General features: G+C 39.4%; 1 protein-coding gene across 1 annotated transcript in view; it reads left to right on the plus strand.

Moving 5' to 3' along the window:
- Window positions 1-21,656, plus strand: part of LOC150075707 (calcineurin-binding protein cabin-1-like) — a 1,104,404-nt gene that overhangs the window by 795,771 nt on the left and 286,977 nt on the right. The window contains exon 34 of the mRNA XM_090388624.1: window positions 15,567-15,782. Coding sequence (XP_090244750.1) covers window positions 15,567-15,782 — 216 coding nt within the window. The remainder of the gene's footprint in view (window positions 1-15,566; window positions 15,783-21,656) is intronic.

The raw sequence follows: 21,656 nt of genomic DNA on the forward strand, positions 1-21,656 counted from the left end.
AGATGAGACTTGGGCAGGAAGTGCATGCAGTTTGTAAGCATTGCTAGTGGGATCTTTTGGATTTTATGATCATCTTTTTGGCTGGTGACTACTTCTGCAAATGTGGGTATCGATGGACTCTTTCCAGTTTGGATTATCTGCTTTAACATTTTAGGTTTGGTATTATTTAGGGTCGATGCTGTAGAGGAGGCCACCTGAGAGGTCTTTGAGCGGCTATCTCCGGTGATGTTAGATGCAGGTTTGGTAGAGTTATCTTCACTGAAATCTGCATCTTTGCTGTTGAGCTGATTAGTGGATTGTTCTCTTTTGTTATTTTTAAGGTTGGGTTCTATGGTAGAAGGCTGGTTCACTACAGTGAATTTATTTGCAACTACTTGTGCCTTGAGTTGTTGTATTTCTTCAAGTAGGCTTGAGTTTTGGGCTTTGATTTGCTCAATCTCATTAATAAGCATATTGCTTCCTCTACATCTAAAAAAAACTTGGTTTTCTCTTTCACTCTCTGTGTTACTTTTTTTCCAAACAGCTGTTCAATCTGTACAAATCGCAAATCTGCCCTACCATGGAAAATTGCTCTTCCATCTGGGGGCGGTGCCTCCAAAATCCCTCTCAGGCTTCTAGATTCCATTCAGAAGTGAGCAGTTAGGTTAATTAATGACTCCTTTCTAACAAAGTCTCTCCACTCGTTCTCTCATAGATGTACTTTTTCTGCTGCAGCTGCATGCCTTTTCTACAGATACTTCCATGGGCACTGTTCTTCTGAACTGGCTTCTATAATTCCCTCTCTCTCTCTCTCTCTCTCTCTCTCTCTCTCTCTCTCTCTCTCTCTCTCTCTTTCTTTCAAAACAGTCCGAACATGTGCCCCACCTGTGAACATCTATTTACTGTCCAACTTCAGACTCACAGAATCAACTTTTCATCTTCCTCCTTTATTCATCTGACTGCCGTTTTTTGGAACAACCTTCCTTCATATGTATTTCCTGAAAATTACAGTCTACAGAAGTTTAATTCTAATGTCAACAAATATCTTCTTTCATCTTCTCAACCTTCATCCCAAGCATGGTTCTAAGTACTATTGGTGCTAATACGTCTCGTGTTTGTGGTTTTCATAAAAAAAAATAAAATATGCCACAGGCTATACAAACAAAATCGCTTATCACACCAGAAATCTCTCAAGCATTTCACTTTGACTCCCAATGTCCCTGGACTTTGTACTATAGGTGGTTCTTTTAGCAACCAGAATTTTAATTATAGAATTTGAACTTTACGAAGATTACAGAATATATTACAGAATTTATGTTACCAAAATATTGCAAAAATTAAACTGTTGACAAACTGAAATCACTAAAAAGTTAAATTTAACTTACCGAATGAAAGAAAAGGTGCCTCCGTAACCAGGTGGGAAGGAGCAGCAATGCATAGCACACGCTTCTTGATTAGACCGGGGTTCGAGCCCGTCACCACCAAATACGGAGGATGCGGAAAGGTCAAGGGAATGACCACTGCATATTCCCGGAGCAATATGGCCTTAGTTGCTAATGCCCCTAAAAACCAAATAACAAACAAACCGAATGAAAGTTATGAAATTCCTGCTAAAATATTGACAATACCCCAGGGGCTCACATCTGGTGAGTATGTGCTTGGTAAACCCAGGGTCTTGATCTGGATATTATCATTCTTCTCTTTCTTGGTGATTCCTTTCTACTTCTGACACACTCTCTCTCTCTCTCTCTCATGGTAACTCGGGAATTTTTTTTTTTTTTTTTTTTTGGCTGGTGCAGCATAAGCCTCAGGCTTCCTTGCACCATATGGCTAATAATAATAACAAAGGCTATGTGAATATTCAGCTGTAATTTTACAAACACTTTACAAATTTAAACTTACTATACAGGCTGACCTTAATTAACATGATTAATTTGTCTCGCGAGTGCATCTCGCAAAACGGAAGAGCATTAATCGAATATAGTAATCAATAGGAAAAATTATAATTGGTCCTTGACCTTCAGGAATGTCCATCAAGAATTTTAAAAATAACTTTTTAACTGTATACCATGTAAAAGATAAAGAAAATAATTATAGAATTAAATGTTTATTGCATAAAACAGCGGTTCCCAAACTGTGTGCCATGGAATATTTTAAATTTTCAAGGGAAACACAGCAATACTCGACATCCGTCTGACACCTCGCAAACTACTAGCTTGAGGTAGTTCACAATTTAAACATTTCTTATTAAATTGTTTGGACTTATCTACTTAATAAATGGAACTGTTAGGTATATCTTTTGGTCTAGGTGCGCTTGAAACAAATTACTGAGACACTAAGGGTGCCGTGAACCAAGAAAGTTTGAGAACCTTTGACATAAAATACACAATGAAGAAGCAAATTGTTAAGGAAATATTTGAACAGTGTTGACTTTCTCTTTTCATCACTCAATTTCCAGTAGCCGACAACAATCTTCTCTGGCCCTAGCAAAATAAAAAGAAATCTTTTGTATCACAGAGAACCTCAAACAAAAGGTTTGAGGTTCCCTGCGATATAAAAGATTTCATCTAGTTCTTTTACCATCTCCTTCGCGGTAACATTTTCATCTGGCTCGTTTAAAAATTTGAATTTTTAAATGCAAGTCTGCATTGGCTTTATTAGCAGGAGACAAACAAGTAGCATGTCTTCTTCCGATTGTTGATAGAACACACTGAGGCGGGCAGCATACAAACGTTTGTTTATTTCCCATCCAATGTGTGATAATCTTAACTTGCAATTCAAATCTTTTCTTCAACTATCACATAAAAAAAAAAAAAAAAAAAAAAATGCGTTAACTGGAAGTTTGCATTGTGTAAAGTGAAAAGTGGTATAATTTTTTTCAAATGGCGGTAACTGAAAAACACATTAATCAAACTCGCATTATGCAAGGCTTGGCTGTGTACAGAATTTAAATTAAAAGAAATTATAACGAAAACTGACAAAACTTTTAACCGCCACTAGTGAAATTAAATTTAAGCTACAAATTAAAGTTATGAAGTTCCCACCAAAATAATTAAGTCCTTCTTTGCTTTTTTTTGAACTGTTTATATTTGATTTGTTTATATTTTTTGATAAAGAGACCACACAGGGAATCAGTATTCCAAAATAGGAATTATCATATTTATATATAGTTTTATGACAAATTGATGTGATTGTTTTATAAGGCCTAAAATCTGATACCCTATTCTTGATATTACATTAATATGACTTTTAAATTTGCGGTTTGATGAAAATATAATTCCTTTATATTTTATTTCTGATTTTATTTGAAGTGGAATTGAGTTTATTGTATAATTGTATGTATAAAGGGTTTTCTGAGAATTGGCATAGAAAATTATGTAAGTAATTTTTGTCAGCCCATTATTTAAATAAGTATTAATAGTGGCAAATGATGCAAATAGGCAAACTTATAGAGCAACAACCAAATAAATAAAAATAAAAGTTCCCATTTCACCTATCCCTCCATTCCTACAGTTCATCTAAAATTTGTTCGGGCTATCCACTTCCACAACGTCTGACTGAAGTTTGTTCTAGCAAACTTCCGCACATCTATTCTGCAACCAACCTCCCCAATTTGAATTTATGAAATCCCCCCTCATGTGTATTATGAGCAAGAGGAAGAATCCCATCAGCCTTTAGCTTGCTCAATAAATTCGAAGCCTTATACACCTCAATAAGAATGCCTTGCAAGTGCCTAGGCTCCAGATGCTGCAGTTTGCAGAACTGAAGCCTTTCTTGGTAAAACCACCTCTTTGTTCCCATCACCAATTTCATTGCTCTTCTCTGTACCCACTCCATATACATCAAGATGATAAATCATCAAATTATTCTGTAAGTTTATTTGCTGCCCTGGTTATCATCTACGTAGATGATCACCAGGGCAGAAGATCATCTACTGATATGGCTACATGCTACTTAGATCATCTACTGATATGGCTACATGCTACTTAGATCATCTGATATAGCTACATGCTACTTAGATCATCTGATATGGCTGGTAATGATGGATTCATTGAAATTAGTATATCCTTCGCATAGATGCTGAAAAGTAGAGGTTGAAGACATTCTTTGAGGAACACTATCATTGATTGTGAGTGGATAAGATTTTTTCCAGATAATATTACTCTGTATTCACAAGGTAATAAATGTTTTTAGCCAACTCAGAGAGTGTCCTGATACCATAAGCATGCAATTTTAACAACAGAAGCTCATGATTTACAGAATCAAACACCCTGGAGAGGTTGGTGTATGTAACATCTACCTGTTTAAGGGCACAAAAGGTGATATAGTTGTACACGTTGGCACTAATGATATTAAGAGTAGGAGACCGGCGGAATTACTTAGCAAGTACAGGTCACTGTTGAAAAAAAGCCGTGAATTAGGGTTGAACTTGAAAGTGTCTGCAATTCTGCCCAGACACGATAGGAGGGAGTATATGATGAGAGCCTTGTCGATCAATTCGTCCCTGGAGGGATTGTGCAAGGCTCAAGGGGTAGAATTTTTTTCAGCCTGGACTGTACTTGTTAACAGGAGAGATTGCTTCTACAGGGATGGGATACACTTAAATAGAAAGGGTGCAAGAATTTTTGCTGATGCTGTCGAGGCAGTGTTAGGTGGGTCGGAAAACTGCTAGTTGGGGGCGATACAAGGACTAATAGATTAACAGTAGCCACTGGCAGAGGTGGAAGTGATTCTTGCACTGCTTCTATTGAAATGAGCAGAAGCCTGGAAAACAAGATGCAGGATATTTCAGAGACTGCTGGTAGTCATTGTGGTACAAGTAAACACCTGGGTTGTGTTAGGGTAGCTAAGAATAGAAACAGGTGCATGTATACCTGCGTGTACACCAATGCTAGGAGTTTGGTAAATAAATTTGATGAATTTGAGGTATTGCTCAAAACATCAAAGGCAGATATTGTTGGGATATCAGAGACGTGGTGTCACACAGATATAAGTAATGCGGAACTGGAATTTGGGGAATACAATGTGTATAGAAAGGATAGACAGGACAGGAGGGGGTTATGCTATTAATTAAGAAACACATAAAGTCCAAGGAAGTGAAGCCAGTCGACATCGATGGACAGGGCGGTGTCGAGTCAGTTTGGTGTGACATAAGCATAGGGAAATCAAAATTGAGAGTAGGAGTGTGCTATACGCCTAATGACTCTGATGAGTATAATAAGATATTGTACGGGGAAATAGAGTGGGCCAGTAAATCAGAGAGTCTTATAATGGGGGATTTTAATTTCCCCGATATTGACTGGAATTTGTGGGTTGGTCACTCGCACACTAGCAAGGCTTTTGTGGATTTATTGGATGATTGTTTTCTACATCAGCATGTTCGTGAGGCAACAAGAGGGAGCAATACTCTTGATCTGATTATCAGTAGTGATTCTTCATGCATTAAGAATCTGCAGATAAATGAACCACTAGGTGGCAGTGATCACAGTGTGTTGAAGTGGAATTTACTCAAGGAGGTAACTACCATCAGAGGTAAAGGGAAGGGTTTTTGTTTTCGTAAAGGCAACTATGATGGTCTGAGACAGTATTTAAATTCTATACAGTGGGACCAACTGATGATGTTACCAACAGCAAACTCAAAATGGGAAGAATTCAAGGAACTAATCTTGGAGGCTACCAGGCTTTACATACCAACTAAGAAATATTGTTCAAGGTTTAGGCCTAAATGGTTGTCAGATGAATTAATGAGACATGTGGCAGAGAAGAAAAATGCATGGGATACATACAAATTAATGGGTGACATGGAAGCCTATGATAGATATAAGTTGGTCTGTAACCAAGTCACAAAGGAGATTGGGCAGGCAAAGGCAGACTACGAAAAATCCTTGGCAAAGGATGCAAAGAAAAACAGAAAAGAGTTCTTTACATATTTGAACTCGAGAAGGAAAGGGATGAATCAGATTGGTCCACTGGATATTGATGGTTCAACAGTTGAGGATCCTGCTCAGGTGGCTAACAATCTAAACGAGTATTTTGCATCTACATTCACGCATGAGGAGTTATTCAGGAAGGAGAATGATGTAGGTAAAGTAAACATTGGCAGTGAGCTGGATGATTTTGTAATAACTGAGAGGAAAGTGGAGGAGAGATTGTTGAGGATAAACATAAAAAAGGCACCTGGGGTGGATGGGATCTATCCAGTTATATTAAAGGAGGCAGCAAAGGAAGTATGCAAACCCCTAGCCATAATTATGAGAGCTTCTTTGGACTCAGGGGAGGTACCCATAGATTGGAGATGTGCAAATGTAACCCCAATTCACAAAGGAGGATCAAAGGCTGATACAAGTAATTATAGACCTGTTAGTTTAACTTCTGTTCCAGGTAAATTAATGGAGGCACTGGTTAAAGAAGCACTGCAGGATCATCTAGACAAGAATTCAGTTATAGCTCAGACGCAGCATGGTTTTGTTAAGGGCAGGTCTTGCCTGACCAATTTGATTGGATACTATGATGTAGTCACAAAAGAACTGGATGCAGGGAATAACTTTGATATTATATATTTGGATCTTAGAAAGGCTTTTGATACTGTTGCACATGGAAGACTGCTGCACAAATTGGAGCAGTGTGGCATTGGAGGCAAATTGCTGCTATGGATAAGGGGATGGTTGAGTGGCAGAAGACAGAGAGTGGTAATCAATGGACACTGCTCAACGTGGACTAATGTTATTAGTGGAGTTCCTCAAGGTTCAGTGTTGGGTCCGTTGTTGTTTTCGGTGTTTATGAATGATATCGATGATGGGATATCAAGTTTAATGTCCAAGTTTGCAGATGATACAAAGGTTGGCAGGGTCGTTAAGGACACTACTGACGCTATGCTGCTGCAACAGGATCTGGAAAGGTTGAACAGATGGGCTGAGAGGTGGCAAATGAAGTTTAACATTGAAAAATGTAAAGTACTACATATGGGAAACAGTAACCCCAGAGCAACGTATCAACTCTGCAGTACTACACTGACAGTGGTGGAGAATGAAAAGGACCTGGGGGTAATTGTGCAGGCAGATATGAAGTTCTCTGAGCAGTGCAGACGGGCTGCAAGAGTAGCTCATGGTGTCTTGTCAATGATATACAGGAATTTTTCTAGCAGGGATAAGGAGGTGATTATTCCATTGTATAAGGCAATGGTTAGGCCACATCTTGAGTACTGTATACAGGTCTGGAGGCCTCATTTCAAGAAGGATGTAGAACTGCTGGAACGGGTACAGAAAAGGGCAACAAGATTAGTGAATGGAACAAAGGGTTGCTCTTACGAAGAAAGGCTTAAGTTTTGCAAATTACAGAGTCTGGAGACTAGGCACCGGCGAGGTGATCTGATAGAGGTGTATAAGGCTTTGAATGGTTTGAGCATGCTCAATGCCAATGGGATTCTTCATCTTGCTCAGAATAATCACCTCAGAGGGCATAAATTCAAATTGAGGAAGGACGGATGTCGGATATATGTGCGGAAATTTGCCTTTGGCCAGCGGGTGGTTGGTTGGTGGAACCGACTTCCATCACTTGTTGTTGAAGTTGATAGCTTGAACAAATTTAAAGCTCAACTGGACAGGTATTTCGAACGAACAGAGGGGTGAAATGGGAGTGGGGTTTTTTTTTGTTTTTTTTTTTTGGCTGATGCTGAATAGGCTTGCTTTCTTGCATCATATGCCTCTACTAATGCTAATGCTAATGCTGTTCCTTTGTCAACTGTTGTGGTAACATGTTTTCCAAAAAGATAGCAAGTTTGATATCGCCGATTCTAAAGCCAGTTCTAGAAATGTGCTTTGCATTAGTAGTTATACAGTGTAAGATACATTATTAGTTTCTGTGATATTATGGAATCAAATAATTTAGCTATAGAATTTAAAGGAACTATTGGACAATAGTTTTATATTGCAGTTATCGAGATACAGTGTCCATATTTTTCCTTCTATCCTAATGTTGAATAGATTCCTTCTATCAGTGAAGTAGTAAATAAGTTTAAAATGACAGATTTTAAAGGTTTCCCTCATTTTTTTTTTTTTCCCCAAAATATGGCAGGTATTTCATCTCGCCCTTTCGAATGGTGTTTGGTTAGCCGTTTCAGGGACTCTACTAGATTGCTAGGAGTGAATATGATTTTAGATAATGTTTATGATACCCTAGGAACTGTATAATTATATCCTGAGGGGTGAATATTCTTTCCATCCAAGTACTTGAACTGATTTTCAAAAATGTCTGCAATATCTTTAGGATTAGAAATGTTCACCATTTAAATTTATTAACAGGGTTTCAAGTGTAGGGTTTTTGTTTTTTTTTTTGCAAGCATATTATGAAATCTAATTTTTTCTTTTTTACTAGTTTTAGGAATATTAATTTGAATTATGCTTTGTAACTTTATGAAAAAAATAAAAAAAAAATTTCATCGACAGAATTATTTGAGTTTAAGTTATTCTAGTTAGCAAGTCTAAAGTTAAAATAATTTATGTTCTCATATGTCTATATATTAGTTTTTTGTTTACCGCTACCCATGTGCAGTACCTTGTATTTTTCAATGTTAAAGTTCAACTGCCATTTCTCAGCCTAGTGACCCAATTTTCCTAGATCTTGTTGCAGTAGCTCATTCTGATGACTGTCATTAACCACTCTGCCAACTTTTATATCATTAGCAAATATCACACTCCTGCCTCCTTAGGGCAGATGGTAGAGGGTATGTTTAATGGTTACTTCCAGATTGGTCTAATATTAGAAGTTCACCCACCAAAGGATCAGACCACTGCTTTTTCTGATTTTCATAAATCACATACGACATCAAACAAAAGATAGAGGGCATGGTGTCAAAATTGCGTATGATGTGAAGATTGAAGAGAGTGGTTACCAATCAGTGAAAAGATGCACTCAATCAGGATGACTTGGATAGGATTCAAGGAGGATAATCAGAACAGTGGCAGCAATTTTTTGATGCTGCAAGTTGCACACCTGGGACTATCATTCCAAAAATAATATGCAGGTGAGATTGAGTCATAAACAATAGAAGAAAGGTTATTTGAAGGTTACTACATATGCAGACATGATGGTCTTTGAGCAGTGTAGACATTGATAATTTGTCAAGCCTTTCTTTTTTGAGATTAGGAGCTTGTAATCCCATTGTATAGGGCAACTGTAGGACCATGCTTGGAATACTACTTGCCAAGTATAGACACTTCACTTAAAAAAAAGATATCAAGTATTTGAATGATTCAAAGATGGGCAACCCACTTTGTGAGAAATGTACAAGGACACCTGTATGTGGAATGGCCTCAGATATGTGGTCTATGGAGCTTGTCAACAACTAGACACCATAGAGGATGATCTGTTTGAGGCTTATAATGCTCTGAGGGGGATAGTAAAATGAATAAAAGTAAAATTTTTACTTATAAATGATTCCAGAACTGGAATCATTTATAAGTAAAAATTTTACTTATAAATGATTCCAGTTTATAAGTAAAATTTTACTTATTAATTTTACTCCTACCCTCTCTGGAGGCCATGAATTGAAATTAAGATGTTTGGACTGACTCACAGGGTGTCAATCTGTTACTTATTGGAATAAGTTACCTCCTTGATTTGCCCCTCAACGTGGGCACCTGTACGGGTGAGGGGACCTCCCAGTGATGCTGCTGGTTTTCCAGATTAGCATCACTGGGATCCAACGCCCATACCTTGGTTCCAGGGTTACATCTTTGGAATCCGGCGTGTGCAGCCGTGCGCCGCGACCCGTGGAAGCGGAAAGGGGGATCCTGGTGGTTGAGGGGCCCAGCCTTAATACACCACTTTGGCCCCTGCTTCGACGAGACGGGTGGTCCCGGACCGGCTCGACTGGGATCAATCGGCGGGTGGTTCTATACTGCTAGGGTCAACTGCGTTCCAATAAGTCTCCCTCCCTTTGGTCCTGGGACGGGATAAAGACTTATTGGTAACGTGGGTATGGTGCTCTAAGCGAACTCGGCGTCCCATTCGTGTACGCAGTACCTGCTAGTTCACGAGTGGGCGTCCCCTCGTAGGGCTCCGTGGTGGGTGAGGTACTTAGGCATCAGACATTTTCTTTTTACTCATATGAGTAATTTAAATTCTTCTTCTGGGGCCCCAACAAGGCCCCTACCTAATCGATCGTCAGATGAGAGTGAAAGCAATTCAGCTAAAAGAGCCAGAACTGAGGAGAAAACAACATCTGTGACACCTCTTTTCCTCATTCTCCATTCCACCGGAGAGCAGTCACTTGGGAAAATGTCACCTTTCTTTATCCAGAAAGGATTAGAAGGGATGGCAGGTTCACCTAAATCGGTAAAACGGCTGCGTTCTGGAGATATTTTAGTCGAAGCATCAAATACAAAGCATGCTGAAAAAATTTTGAATGCCACATCTTTAGGGGGAATACCCATTATCGTAACCCCTCATAAAACTCTGAACTCGTCACGAGGTGTCATATCAGAGTGGGATCTTCTTCACGTTTCTGAAGAAGAGATCTGCTCTGAATTGAAAGAGCAAGGAGTGACAGCTGTGAAGCGAATATCTATGCGTAAGGATGGGAATCTTGTCCCTACCCGAGTTCTCATCCTAACATTCAACACCCCACGGCCTCCAAGTTCCATCAAGGCAGGGTACTTAAACTGCCCAGTGAGGATTTACGTTCCCAACCCACTGAGGTGTTTTAAATGTCAAAAGTACGGCCACTCACAAACATCCTGTCGTGGTAATCCTGCCTGTGCTCGATGTGGTGTTAAAGACCACGAGAGCAAGGAATGTCTAGCTCCTAAGCCTAATTGTATTAACTGCCAAGGAGAGCACCCTGCATACTCTCGAGCATGTCAGCGGTGGAAGGACGAAAAGGAGATACAGAAATTAAAAACGGAGCTAAACATCTCCTACCCAGAGGCTAGAAAACGCATACAACCAATAAATAGCGGGAAACCTTCATATGCCCAGAAGGTTTCTGCAAAGTGCACTATCGGTACACAAACTGAGATGACTATACCACCAAAAGAGTCATTCACCCCGATTGCACGCTATTTATTGAGTTCACAAAAGCCCACCACAAAAACACAATCAGCTGCCACTCCTATATCCGTACCTCCTAGTGCTCCACCACTACCTAAACCAAGTGGTAAAGAAAAGCCAAAAACTTTAGAAGAGTCATCCGTGACACCAGAAAGAATGGATGTAGAGAACAAGGAGGTACAGGATGAATCAGTCTTGGAACTCTTTGCGGAGGAAGAAATGGACACGGGACATCGTCCTTTCTTCCCCAAAAAAGATAAAGCCAAGGCTGATAAAAGTAAGCCCTCAGCACCTCGGAAGCCGCCTGATGGACCCACCAAGCCAAAATAATGGCTAAATTCCTACAATGGAATTGTCGTGGATTCCGGCGAAATATTGATGACATCAAGGCCCTCCTGCAAAAGCACGAGCCAGTTTGCTTTTGCTTGCAGGAGACTTATCTAAAGGCGAATGATGATCCCACCATGCATAACATCACAATCTTTCGTAAGGATAGAATTGCGGATGGTCCTGCTCATGGAGGAGTGGCTATCCTTGTGAGTAATCAGACCCCAGTTCAGCCCTTGCTAATTACAACCAGCATAGAGGCTGTTGCAATTCGCCTTACAGTGGGATTTTTATTAACGGTCTGCTCTATTTATTTGCCACCTGGGACTGACATCTCCCAGGAAGCCCTTGATGATCTTCTAAAGCAGTTGCCTCCCCCTTTCTTACTTCTCGGGGACATGAATGGACATAACACCCTGTGGGGTAGTGCTAACATCAATGAAAGGGGACGGGTCATAGAGCGTATGCTCAATGACAATGCCCTTTCCCTTCTCAATACTGGAACAAACACCTTCTTCCATATGCCTACCCGTACCTTTTCTGCCATTGATCTCTCTATCTGCTCCCCTTCTCTGCTCCCTTCACTCACTTGGGAAGTGGAGGAGAATCCATATGGAAGTGATCACTTCCCTGTGATAACCTTGTTACACAGTGGGAGACCATGTCTTCCTTTTAGGTTACCACGGTGGAAGTTTGATCAGGCTGACTGGAATGCCTTCCAACATCAGGCAAATTTTGAACTCAGTACAGTCAGTCAGGAGCCTATCAATGATGCAGTAACGTACATCACAGAAATGATTGTCCAAGCAGCTGCGAATGCTGTTCCAAAAACATCTGGCCAGTTTCCACCATTTCCCAAACCTTGGTGGAATTCACAATGCACAGCAGCAAAAAAGGCTCAAAACAAAGCGTGGGGGATATTCCGTCGATATCCTACCACTGCTAATCTAATAGCTTTCAAGCGTGCACGAGCCAAAGCACGCTACATTCGCCGTCAGAGTCAAAAGGAATCATGGATTCGTTTTACATCATCTGTTAACCAGGCTACCAATTCTAAGGTAGTCTGGGATAAAATCCGGAAAATGAAGGGAAAATATACATCCCACCCTTCTTCAATCCTAGATTATAATGGATGCGCTATTGCAGATCCAACTGCAATAGCCAATGCTCTTGGGGAAACATTCTCTAACATCTCTGCAACATCCTCGTATTCCCCAGAGTTTCTGGTCCTGAAACATAAACTGGAAAAGGAGGCACTTAATTTTAAGTCCAAGAACATCTATCCCTACAATGGGCCGTTCACTATTCAGGAACTGAAAAGAGCCCTCGCCCTTTCCAAAGCAAGTGCTGTTGGACCAGATGGCATCCATTATGAATTGGTTAAACATCTTTCACCAAAATCTATGGATTATCTGCTCTCTCTGTATAACAGAATCTTTATTGAAGGGCAGTTTCCGGATTCCTGGCGCAAGGCAATCGTTCTTGCCTTTCCTAAGCCAGGAAAGGATCCAAAAATCACCACCAATTATCGTCCTATTGCTCTGACTAGCTGTCTGTGCAAAATTCTGGAGAGAATGGTCAATTCTCGTTTAATATGGTATTTAGAATCAAATGACCTTCTCTCCAATATCCAGTGCGGCTTCCGAAGGAACCGGTCCACTTTGGACCATCTTATTAGACTGGAAACATCCATCCGGGATGCTTTCCTAAAACGTGAACACTTGGTGTCGGTGTTTTTTGACATGGAGAAAGCGTATGACACAACTTGGAGATTTGGCATTTTAAAAGATCTGCATAGCCTCGGTCTTAGGGGGCAACTCCCCATTTTTATTAAAAACTTTTTAGCCAATCGATCTTTCCAGGTTCGTGTGGGATCCTCACTCTCTCGTTCCTTTAGCCAAGAGGAGGGAGTACCACAAGGATCAGTATTAAGTGTCACGCTTTTTGCCATCAAAGTAAATTCCATCACAGAACAACTTCCTCGAACTGTAAACAGTGCCCTCTATGTTGATGACTTTAGCATATTTTGCCAGTCATGCAACATGAGGGTGATTGAAAGACAACTGCAGAAAGCCATTGATCGACTCAACTCCTGGGCACTTACAAATGGTTTCAGGTTCTCGCCGGAGAAGACCGTTTGCGTACACTTTTGTCGTAAGCGTAATCTTCATCCTGAACCCGAATTAAGGCTCGGACGAAATGCTATTCCAATAGCAGCGGATACAAAATTCTTGGGACTCGTATTTGACAAAAAGTTGACCTTTCTGGATCACGTCCGTCAACTCCGCACAAAGTGCACAAGAGGGCTGAATATTCTGCGCTCTCTTTCCTCTACATCTTGGGGTGCGGATCGATGCACCCTACTACGCATCTACCGTGCACTTGTACGATCCAGACTAGATTACGGGTCCCTGGTATACAATTCGGCCAGAGACAGTGTACTTCGGTGGCTGGATCCTGTCCATCATCTGGCTCTCCGTACCGCTATTGGAGCATATCGAACATCTCCAGTCCAGAGCTTATACGTCGAAGCAAACGAACCGCCGTTATTGCTTCGACGCAAGCAGTTGTCTCTAAACTACGCTCTAAAACTGAAATCCCTGCCAGACCACCCTACGTGGCTATCCGTTTTTGAGCCACGATGGGAAAATTTATACAACACCCGTAAGACTGCCAATCGCCCTTTTGGTATTCGTGTCCAAGAGCTACTTAAAGAACTTAATATCAAGGTAGACAAGGTTGCGCAAACACCAAAGCAACCCCTTCCACCCTGGCATGCTCATGTCCCGGCATGTGACTTGTCCCTTAGAAATTGGGGAAAGTCGGACACTCCGTCATCTGTCTACCTGCAGCTTTTTTCAGCACACCGAGCTGAACATTCTGACTTCGTGCCAGTCTACACAGACGGCTCGAAGGCGGAATCATATGTGGGATCCGCTGCTGTCTTTAGAGACAGCACTACATCGGAGCAGATTCCCTCTGAATGCAGCATATTTACTGCAGAGCTGCACGCTATAAAGTTAGCCTTGGATCACATTATTAAATGCCAATACCAACGGTTCATTTTATATTCAGACTCTCTCAGCGTGTTACAGGCTTTAATATCTGTGAGATATAATTCTCATCCAGTTCTGTCTAGCATTCAGCAGAAGATTCACGTTCTCCATGAACGTGAATATGATATCCGCTTCTGCTGGATTCCTAGCCACATTGGGATTAGGGGAAATGATTTGGCTGACGCCGCAGCCAAATCAGCAATTCCCAATAAAAACCACTGCCTGTTAGTCCCCTATACAGACTACAGGCAAATAATACACGAGAAGATTCACTCCCAATGGCAGGATTCGTGGAATAGGCAGACTGCGAATAAATTATATCGTATAAAGCCCGTAATTGAACCGTGGCAGTCTAGTCTGCGCAGGAATCGTACTGAGGAAGTTGTTCTTGCCCGGACCCGCATAGGACACAGTCATTTAACGCATTCTTTTCTGCTGAGGGCTGATGACCCTCCTATGTGTGTGTCCTGTGGCACAATCTTAACGATCAGACACCTTTTAATTGACTGTCCAGATTTTAGCAGTACCCGTTTTACCGCTTTTAATCATCTGACTGAGCCTTATACACTCAGTCAGATTTTATCCGACAATGACAATGTGTCTGCTGTTTTTAGATTTTTAAAAGCAATAAAGGTTTTTAATCGTATTTAAAATTTATATGTTATTGTTGTTTATTTATGTTTTTAGATCTGGACATGGTGGCCTAATTAATTAGGTCACCGAGATGTTAAATTTTTTAGATATTACCTGGTCTTGGCGCATTATAGCCTTAGTTGCTAGTGCGCCTATAAAACCCAAATCAATCAATCAATCAACCTTGATTTGAGGCGGACAGCTTGGAGAAATTCAAAGGCCATCTGGATAGTTGCCTACTTGAGGAGGGAAAACTGGTTGTTTTTTTGCTTTTAATTTTTATTATTATTTTTTAATTAATATATTTCTTTTTTACACCCAATTCAGACAGTATGTTTAATGATATTTAAAAATTTGCCTTAAATCCAACTGTGAATGTCTTTCCTTCTATTGTATGTGAGTTATTTTATTTTTATTTTTTAAATAGCAGATATTACATTTATCAATCATAATTTCAGATATATCATATCTGAAATTATGATATCTTTGTCATTTTTTTTTTTTTTTTTTTTTTAATGTTAGCAAGCACAGTTTGGCTTTGGAGAGGAGATGCTTGACATGCTTCAAGTTAAAAGGAAAGAGATGCTAGCACTTGCAAAGAGCTGTTTCCTCTCAGCAAACAACTGCAAGGAAGAAGGTATTGAAGCAGAAGAAGTTTGGTTACATCATTATATGCTTGGTAAAATAGCTGAAAAACAGAAAGAGGACCCAAAAGTATTCTTGGACCATTATCGTTTAGTAAGATGCCATTTTTGCAGTAACTTTTTCTGTATTTATTTATAGATTGCTAATACTTCATGTATAATCAAAACATGAATAAAAATTGCATCTTTTTAATTTTTGCAATTATATAGCTAACTAAATAATTTTTTTTTTTTTTTTTTTTGAAAAGATAATGATATGTATTTATTTATAGCACATATCAGTTCCATTATATACATATATTAATGATGAGAAAAACATTATTACATGCCATATAATCTCATATAGTTTTTAAGCAAATTTATTGTTACATGTCTGAATATCATATCATCAAGCCTTGAAACCTGGAAAAGGCTACAAGTACAAAAGCAACTAGGACAGTGCAAATGTGCTACAACCATGTCTGCAATGAAATATTTGTGAGTGTATACATATAAAGATGGTGAAGAGGTAATTAAGGAGAAGGCATGAAGGATTCAAGGAAAAACTATTATTTTTGTGTTGGCGGAAAGGGATAAATGATGTTTAACTACTCTTGATAATGTTATTATGAGCATAATATTAATGAGCTGGTTGTGAGAAATAATTTTGATATTGTTTGAGTATATGGATTTTAATGGAGTACTTGAATCAACCAACATAAGAGTTTACTTTAGAAACTGTAATATTACTGAATAAACAATAACTGTATAGGCTAGAATAGTAATTCTTGATTGGAATGAAAAGTGACTGTAGGACAGGAGGTAGATGGTTGTGATTAATGGTTCTAACTCTTCAAATTGGGCTAGTGTGTTAGAATTCAAATCTATTAGATACTAGTGCCAGGACCATTGTTGTTTCTAAACATCATAAAATTATATTAACGAAAGTTTACAGAGTGATGTGAAATTTGATTTTGTCGATATTGGGAGACCGGTAAAGACTAGAACAGTACTCCTTCAGAATGATTTAGATAGGCTTCACTGATGGTCAAGAAAGTGGTAGCTATGTTTGAATACCCCAAAATGTAATTAACAGCTGGGAAATAACCCCAAAAATAACTTATATATGGAAAGGTTGAATTAAAAACAGTAGAGGAAGAAATTGGGAAATTATAATACAGGCAGTATTGTAACCCACAAAGTTCTCTATGCATTATTGTCCTGAGGTAGGTAAAGATGGTCCATGGTATCTCCTATAAATAATTTATTAAACATTAGTTTTTTTGCAATATGGAGGTCATAATTCCAATATATAATACAGGGTGTACAAAAAAATACTTTTATTATCAGAAGGATCCGTAACTTTTGATAAGATAGGAAATGAATGTAGTCCTTTGTATCCATTACAAAGAACAATTCAAAAACAAAAAATTGTTTTTGTAGATGACTGATTTGAAGGCATCAGCACCACCACAATAGGCCATAAAACAAATCACTAATGTTCAAGAGAAAGCACAGTGTGTTTTGTGGCTTGATGCTACCAGTTCACTGAATCAAATTCAATGTAATTATCATCATATATTTAGGAAGGATCCACCAAGTGTTTCAGCCTTTTATGAGTGGATGGTAAAAACTGGAAGCTTACTGAGTGATAAAGGTAGCAAATGGCCTTGAACATTTCTTGAAGGTAACATTAATTAATACTATTAGTGGCATTTGATGCAAGAAAGCAATCTTATACAGCATCAGCCAAAAAAAAAAAAAAAAAAAAAAATTTCCAATTTCACTTATCCATTCACTCCAAAAGTTTATCCCGTTCTCCCTTGAATTTATTTCAGCTATCAACTTCCACAATTACAGATGGATGTTTGTTCCAGCAATCAACTGCTCGCTGGCTAAAGGCAAATTTCCGCACATCTATTCTGCAACTGTCTTTCCTCGGTTTGAATTTAGGCCCCATCAAGTACATAATCTGAGCAAGAGGAAGAATCCCATCATCATAGAACTTGCTCAAACCGTTATACCCATTATACAGGCTTATATCCATCAATCAGATCACTTCACAGGTGCCTGGTTGACAGATGCATTAGTTCTGCAAATTGCAGAACTTAAGTTTTCTTGGTAAGAGCAGCCTTTGTTTCTCCCCCCCCTCACCAATCTAGTTGCCCTTCTCTGTACTGATTCCAGCCACCCTACATGAGGCATCCAAACCGGTATGTAGTACTCAAAGTGGGGCCTGACCACTGCCTTATACAAAGGGATAATCACCTCCTTATCCCTGCTAGCAAAATTATTGTATATCATCGACAAAACCCATGAGCTGTCCTGACACCTGTCTCCATTGCTCAGAGAACTTCATATCTGACTTCACAATTTTTCATTTTATTCTACCTTGAGTTGAGTACCACACAGTTGGTACATTACTGCTACCCATATGTGCAGTACTTTGCATTTGTCAGTGTTAAACTTCAGTTTCCATTACTCTGCCAATATGCCTAACTATTTTAGTTCCTGTTGGAGTAGCATAATGTTGTTAACAACCTGCCAGCCTTTGTATAATCAAACTTGAACATTAAATCTGATATGCCTTCATCAAAATCATCGATAAGTATAGAAAGCAAAAATGGACTGAACACCGAACCCTTGGGGACTCCACTAATAAAGCTAGTCCAAAAAAAGCAGCAGTGTCCATTGACTACCACGCTCTCTGTCTTCTGCCACTCAGCTCCAATTTGTACAGAAGTCTCTTATGTGCAATAGTATAAAAAGCTTTTCCGAAATTCAAATATGTGATATCAGAATTAATTTTTGCATCCAGTTCCTTTGTGACCACATCGTACTGTCCATTCTGATACTGAAGTATAACTTCAGTATCCTGCATTACTTCGTTAACAAGTGACTCCATTATTAAAATAAGCAGCGGCCTGGAGCGAGGGGTGTTGGGGGTTTTGGGGACTGATGGCAGTCATTGTGAAGCATTGGGTATATGGGATGTGTTAGGTTAATTAAGAATAAGAATAGGTGCGTGTATGCCAATGCTAGAAGTATAGTAAATAAATTTGATGAATTTGAAGTGTTGGTCAAGACATCAAAGGCAGATATTGTTGGGATAGCGGAGACATGGTGTCACACAGATATTAGGAATGCAGAATTTGAATTTGGGGAGTACAATGTGTACAGAAAGGATTGACAGGATAGGAAGGGAGGAGGGGTTATGCTGTTAATTAAGAAAAACATAAAATCAAAAGAAGTGCATCCAGTTGTTATTTGGTTTTTATGAACATTAGCAACTAAGGCCATATTGCTCCGGGGATATGCGGTGGTCATTCCCTGACCTTTCCACATCCTCCGTATTTGGTGATTAAGAATAAGAATAGGTGCGTGTATGCCAATGCTAGAAGTATAGTAAATAAATTTGATGAATTTGAAGTGTTGGTCAAGACATCAAAGGCAGATATTGTTGGGATAGCGGAGACATGGTGTCACACAGATATTAGGAATGCAGAATTTGAATTTGGGGAGTACAATGTGTACAGAAAGGATTGACAGGATAGGAAGGGAGGAGGGGTTATGCTGTTAATTAAGAAAAACATAAAATCAAAAGAAGTGCATCCAGTTGTTATTTGGTTTTTATGAACATTAGCAACTAAGGCCATATTGCTCCGGGGATATGCGGTGGTCATTCCCTGACCTTTCCACATCCTCCGTATTTGGTGGTCACGTGCTCGAACCCCGGTCTAATCAAGAAGCGTGTGCTATGCACTGCTGCTCCTACTCACCTAAATGGACAGTGCACTGTTGAGTCAGCTTGGTATAACATAAGCACTGCGAAAGCAAAAATAAGAGTAGTTGCCAAAATGCTCCTAAAAACCAAATAACAACAACAACAACTGTCCATCTATATCAACTGGATGCACTTCTTTTGATTTTATGTCTTTCTTAATTAACAGCATAACCCCTCCTCCCTTCCTATCCTGTTATAGGCCTAATGACTCGAATGAGTTCAATGTACAATTGTACAGAGAAATAGAGTGGGCTAGTAAATCAGAATGTCTTATAATGGGGGATTGTAACTTCCCAGATATTGACTGGAACTTGTGGGTTGGCGCGGTCACTCGCACACTGGCCCCGGATGCCAAGCCAGTGAGTGATCATAGCGATATTTCCAAAGTGATTTGAAAGCGTCTTTTCTCTAAGCGACAGATTGTAGAGATTGTTAAAACCCTTTTTCTTTATGAAGTTATTTAATTTTGGCTTTTTCTAAATAAAGAAGTAAGCTTCGTATCAAGGAAGGAAAGACACCTTTCTTTTATATATATATAAAACCAATTTCTCTAACACACTAACCACTAATCTCTTATCGCTTGGTCACTGGTGGCATCGTTCCTGCCTCCACGTGGCGGGGCTGGTAATCTGAGTATAATCCAATACTCAGGGCGAAAAGGAGCAATTATGGATTCATTAATATCACAGACCGTAGAGCCTATGTGCTCTCATGAACTTGAGTCATCTCAAGCAAAAAGAATCAAAAAAGATGATTCTTCACATGACCTACCTGCTTTTTTTTTTTATTTTACACTCGTTATCAACGAAACCTCTTAGTAGCTTATCGCCATTTATTGTGCAGAAAAGCATAGAGGCTGTAGCAGGTACTCCCAAAATTGTCAAACATCTTCGCCCAGGAGATCTTCTTATAGAGACTTCCAATCCAGTCATTCTAGAAAACTCCTGAAACAAACGACCATCGGAGACCTTCCCATTTCGGTAACCCCGCACAGAACTTTAAACATCTCAAAGGGAATCATCTCGGAATGGGACCTCCTTAATGTTTCCTTGAAAGAAATTGCTGAAGAACTTAAGGCACAGCGTGTTGTCAGTGCTAAGAGAATTATGACCAAACAAGATGGTGTCCTTACACCCACAAGAAATGTTATCCTTACCTTCAGCAGTCCGAATCTCCCAGAATCAGTAAAAGCTGGCTACCTTTCCTGTAAGATCTGACCATATATACCAAATCCACTTAGATGCTTTAAATGCCAGAAGTATGGTCATTCTCAAACAGCATGCCAAGGTAAGCCAATCTGTCCCCTGTGTGGCTCATCAGACCATTCCGAAACTGAATGTATAGCCGCAATGCCAAAGTGTCCCAATTGCCAGGGTTCTCACCCCGCATATTCTAGAACTTGTGAATCGTGGAAAATGGGGAAGAAAATAATGAAGTACAAGGTAGAGAAAAATGTATCATACCAAGAGATATTAATGCATGTTCAGAGTCTCTGGTAAGAGGTGGAGTAGCAATATTAGTTCGTAATAATGTACCATCGAAACCTATTCAGCTTTCCACTAATCTAGAAGCAGTAGACGTTCGTATTGTTCTTAGAATTAATCTCATTCTTATCTCCATTTATATTCCACCAAACGTTTCGTGTTCCATTGCAGAACTTGACAATTTACTTAATCAACTGCCCCAACCTGTATGCTTTCTAGGTGATCTAAATGCTCATCATCCTTTGTGGGGTTCCCCGAACATAGATCGTAGAGGGAGGATGATCGAAACTGTACTTGATAACCATCACTTAACACTACTGAATACCGGTGTGCATACTTATATCCGCTTGCCTACAGGTTCAAGCTCTGCTCTGAATCTGTCCATACATTCCTCATCCATATATCCTAGCTTTAATTGGACAGTAACTGACATTCACAACAGTGATCACTTTCCTATAATTTGCAAAATACAGACGGATACAAACTATATATCTAACCAAAGAATTACTTGGAATTTTCACCTAGCTAACTGGGAGAAGTTTTCGAAAACAGTGGAATTTGATAACCATTTGATTCTTACTGCATCTATTAATAATGCCACTAGACATATAGTAGAAGAATTACTTGGAGCTGCTGCCAGCGCAATACCGAAAGTTAACCATACAAAACAAAGATATAATAGTTGGTGGACAAGGGATTGCTTTCTTGCCAAAAGAAAACA

This window comes from Mastigoproctus giganteus, chromosome 14 (assembly GCF_048544385.1).
Source record: "Mastigoproctus giganteus isolate SK-2022 chromosome 14, ASM4854438v1, whole genome shotgun sequence".
In the NCBI taxonomy this organism is placed as follows: domain Eukaryota; kingdom Metazoa; phylum Arthropoda; class Arachnida; order Uropygi; family Thelyphonidae; genus Mastigoproctus; species Mastigoproctus giganteus.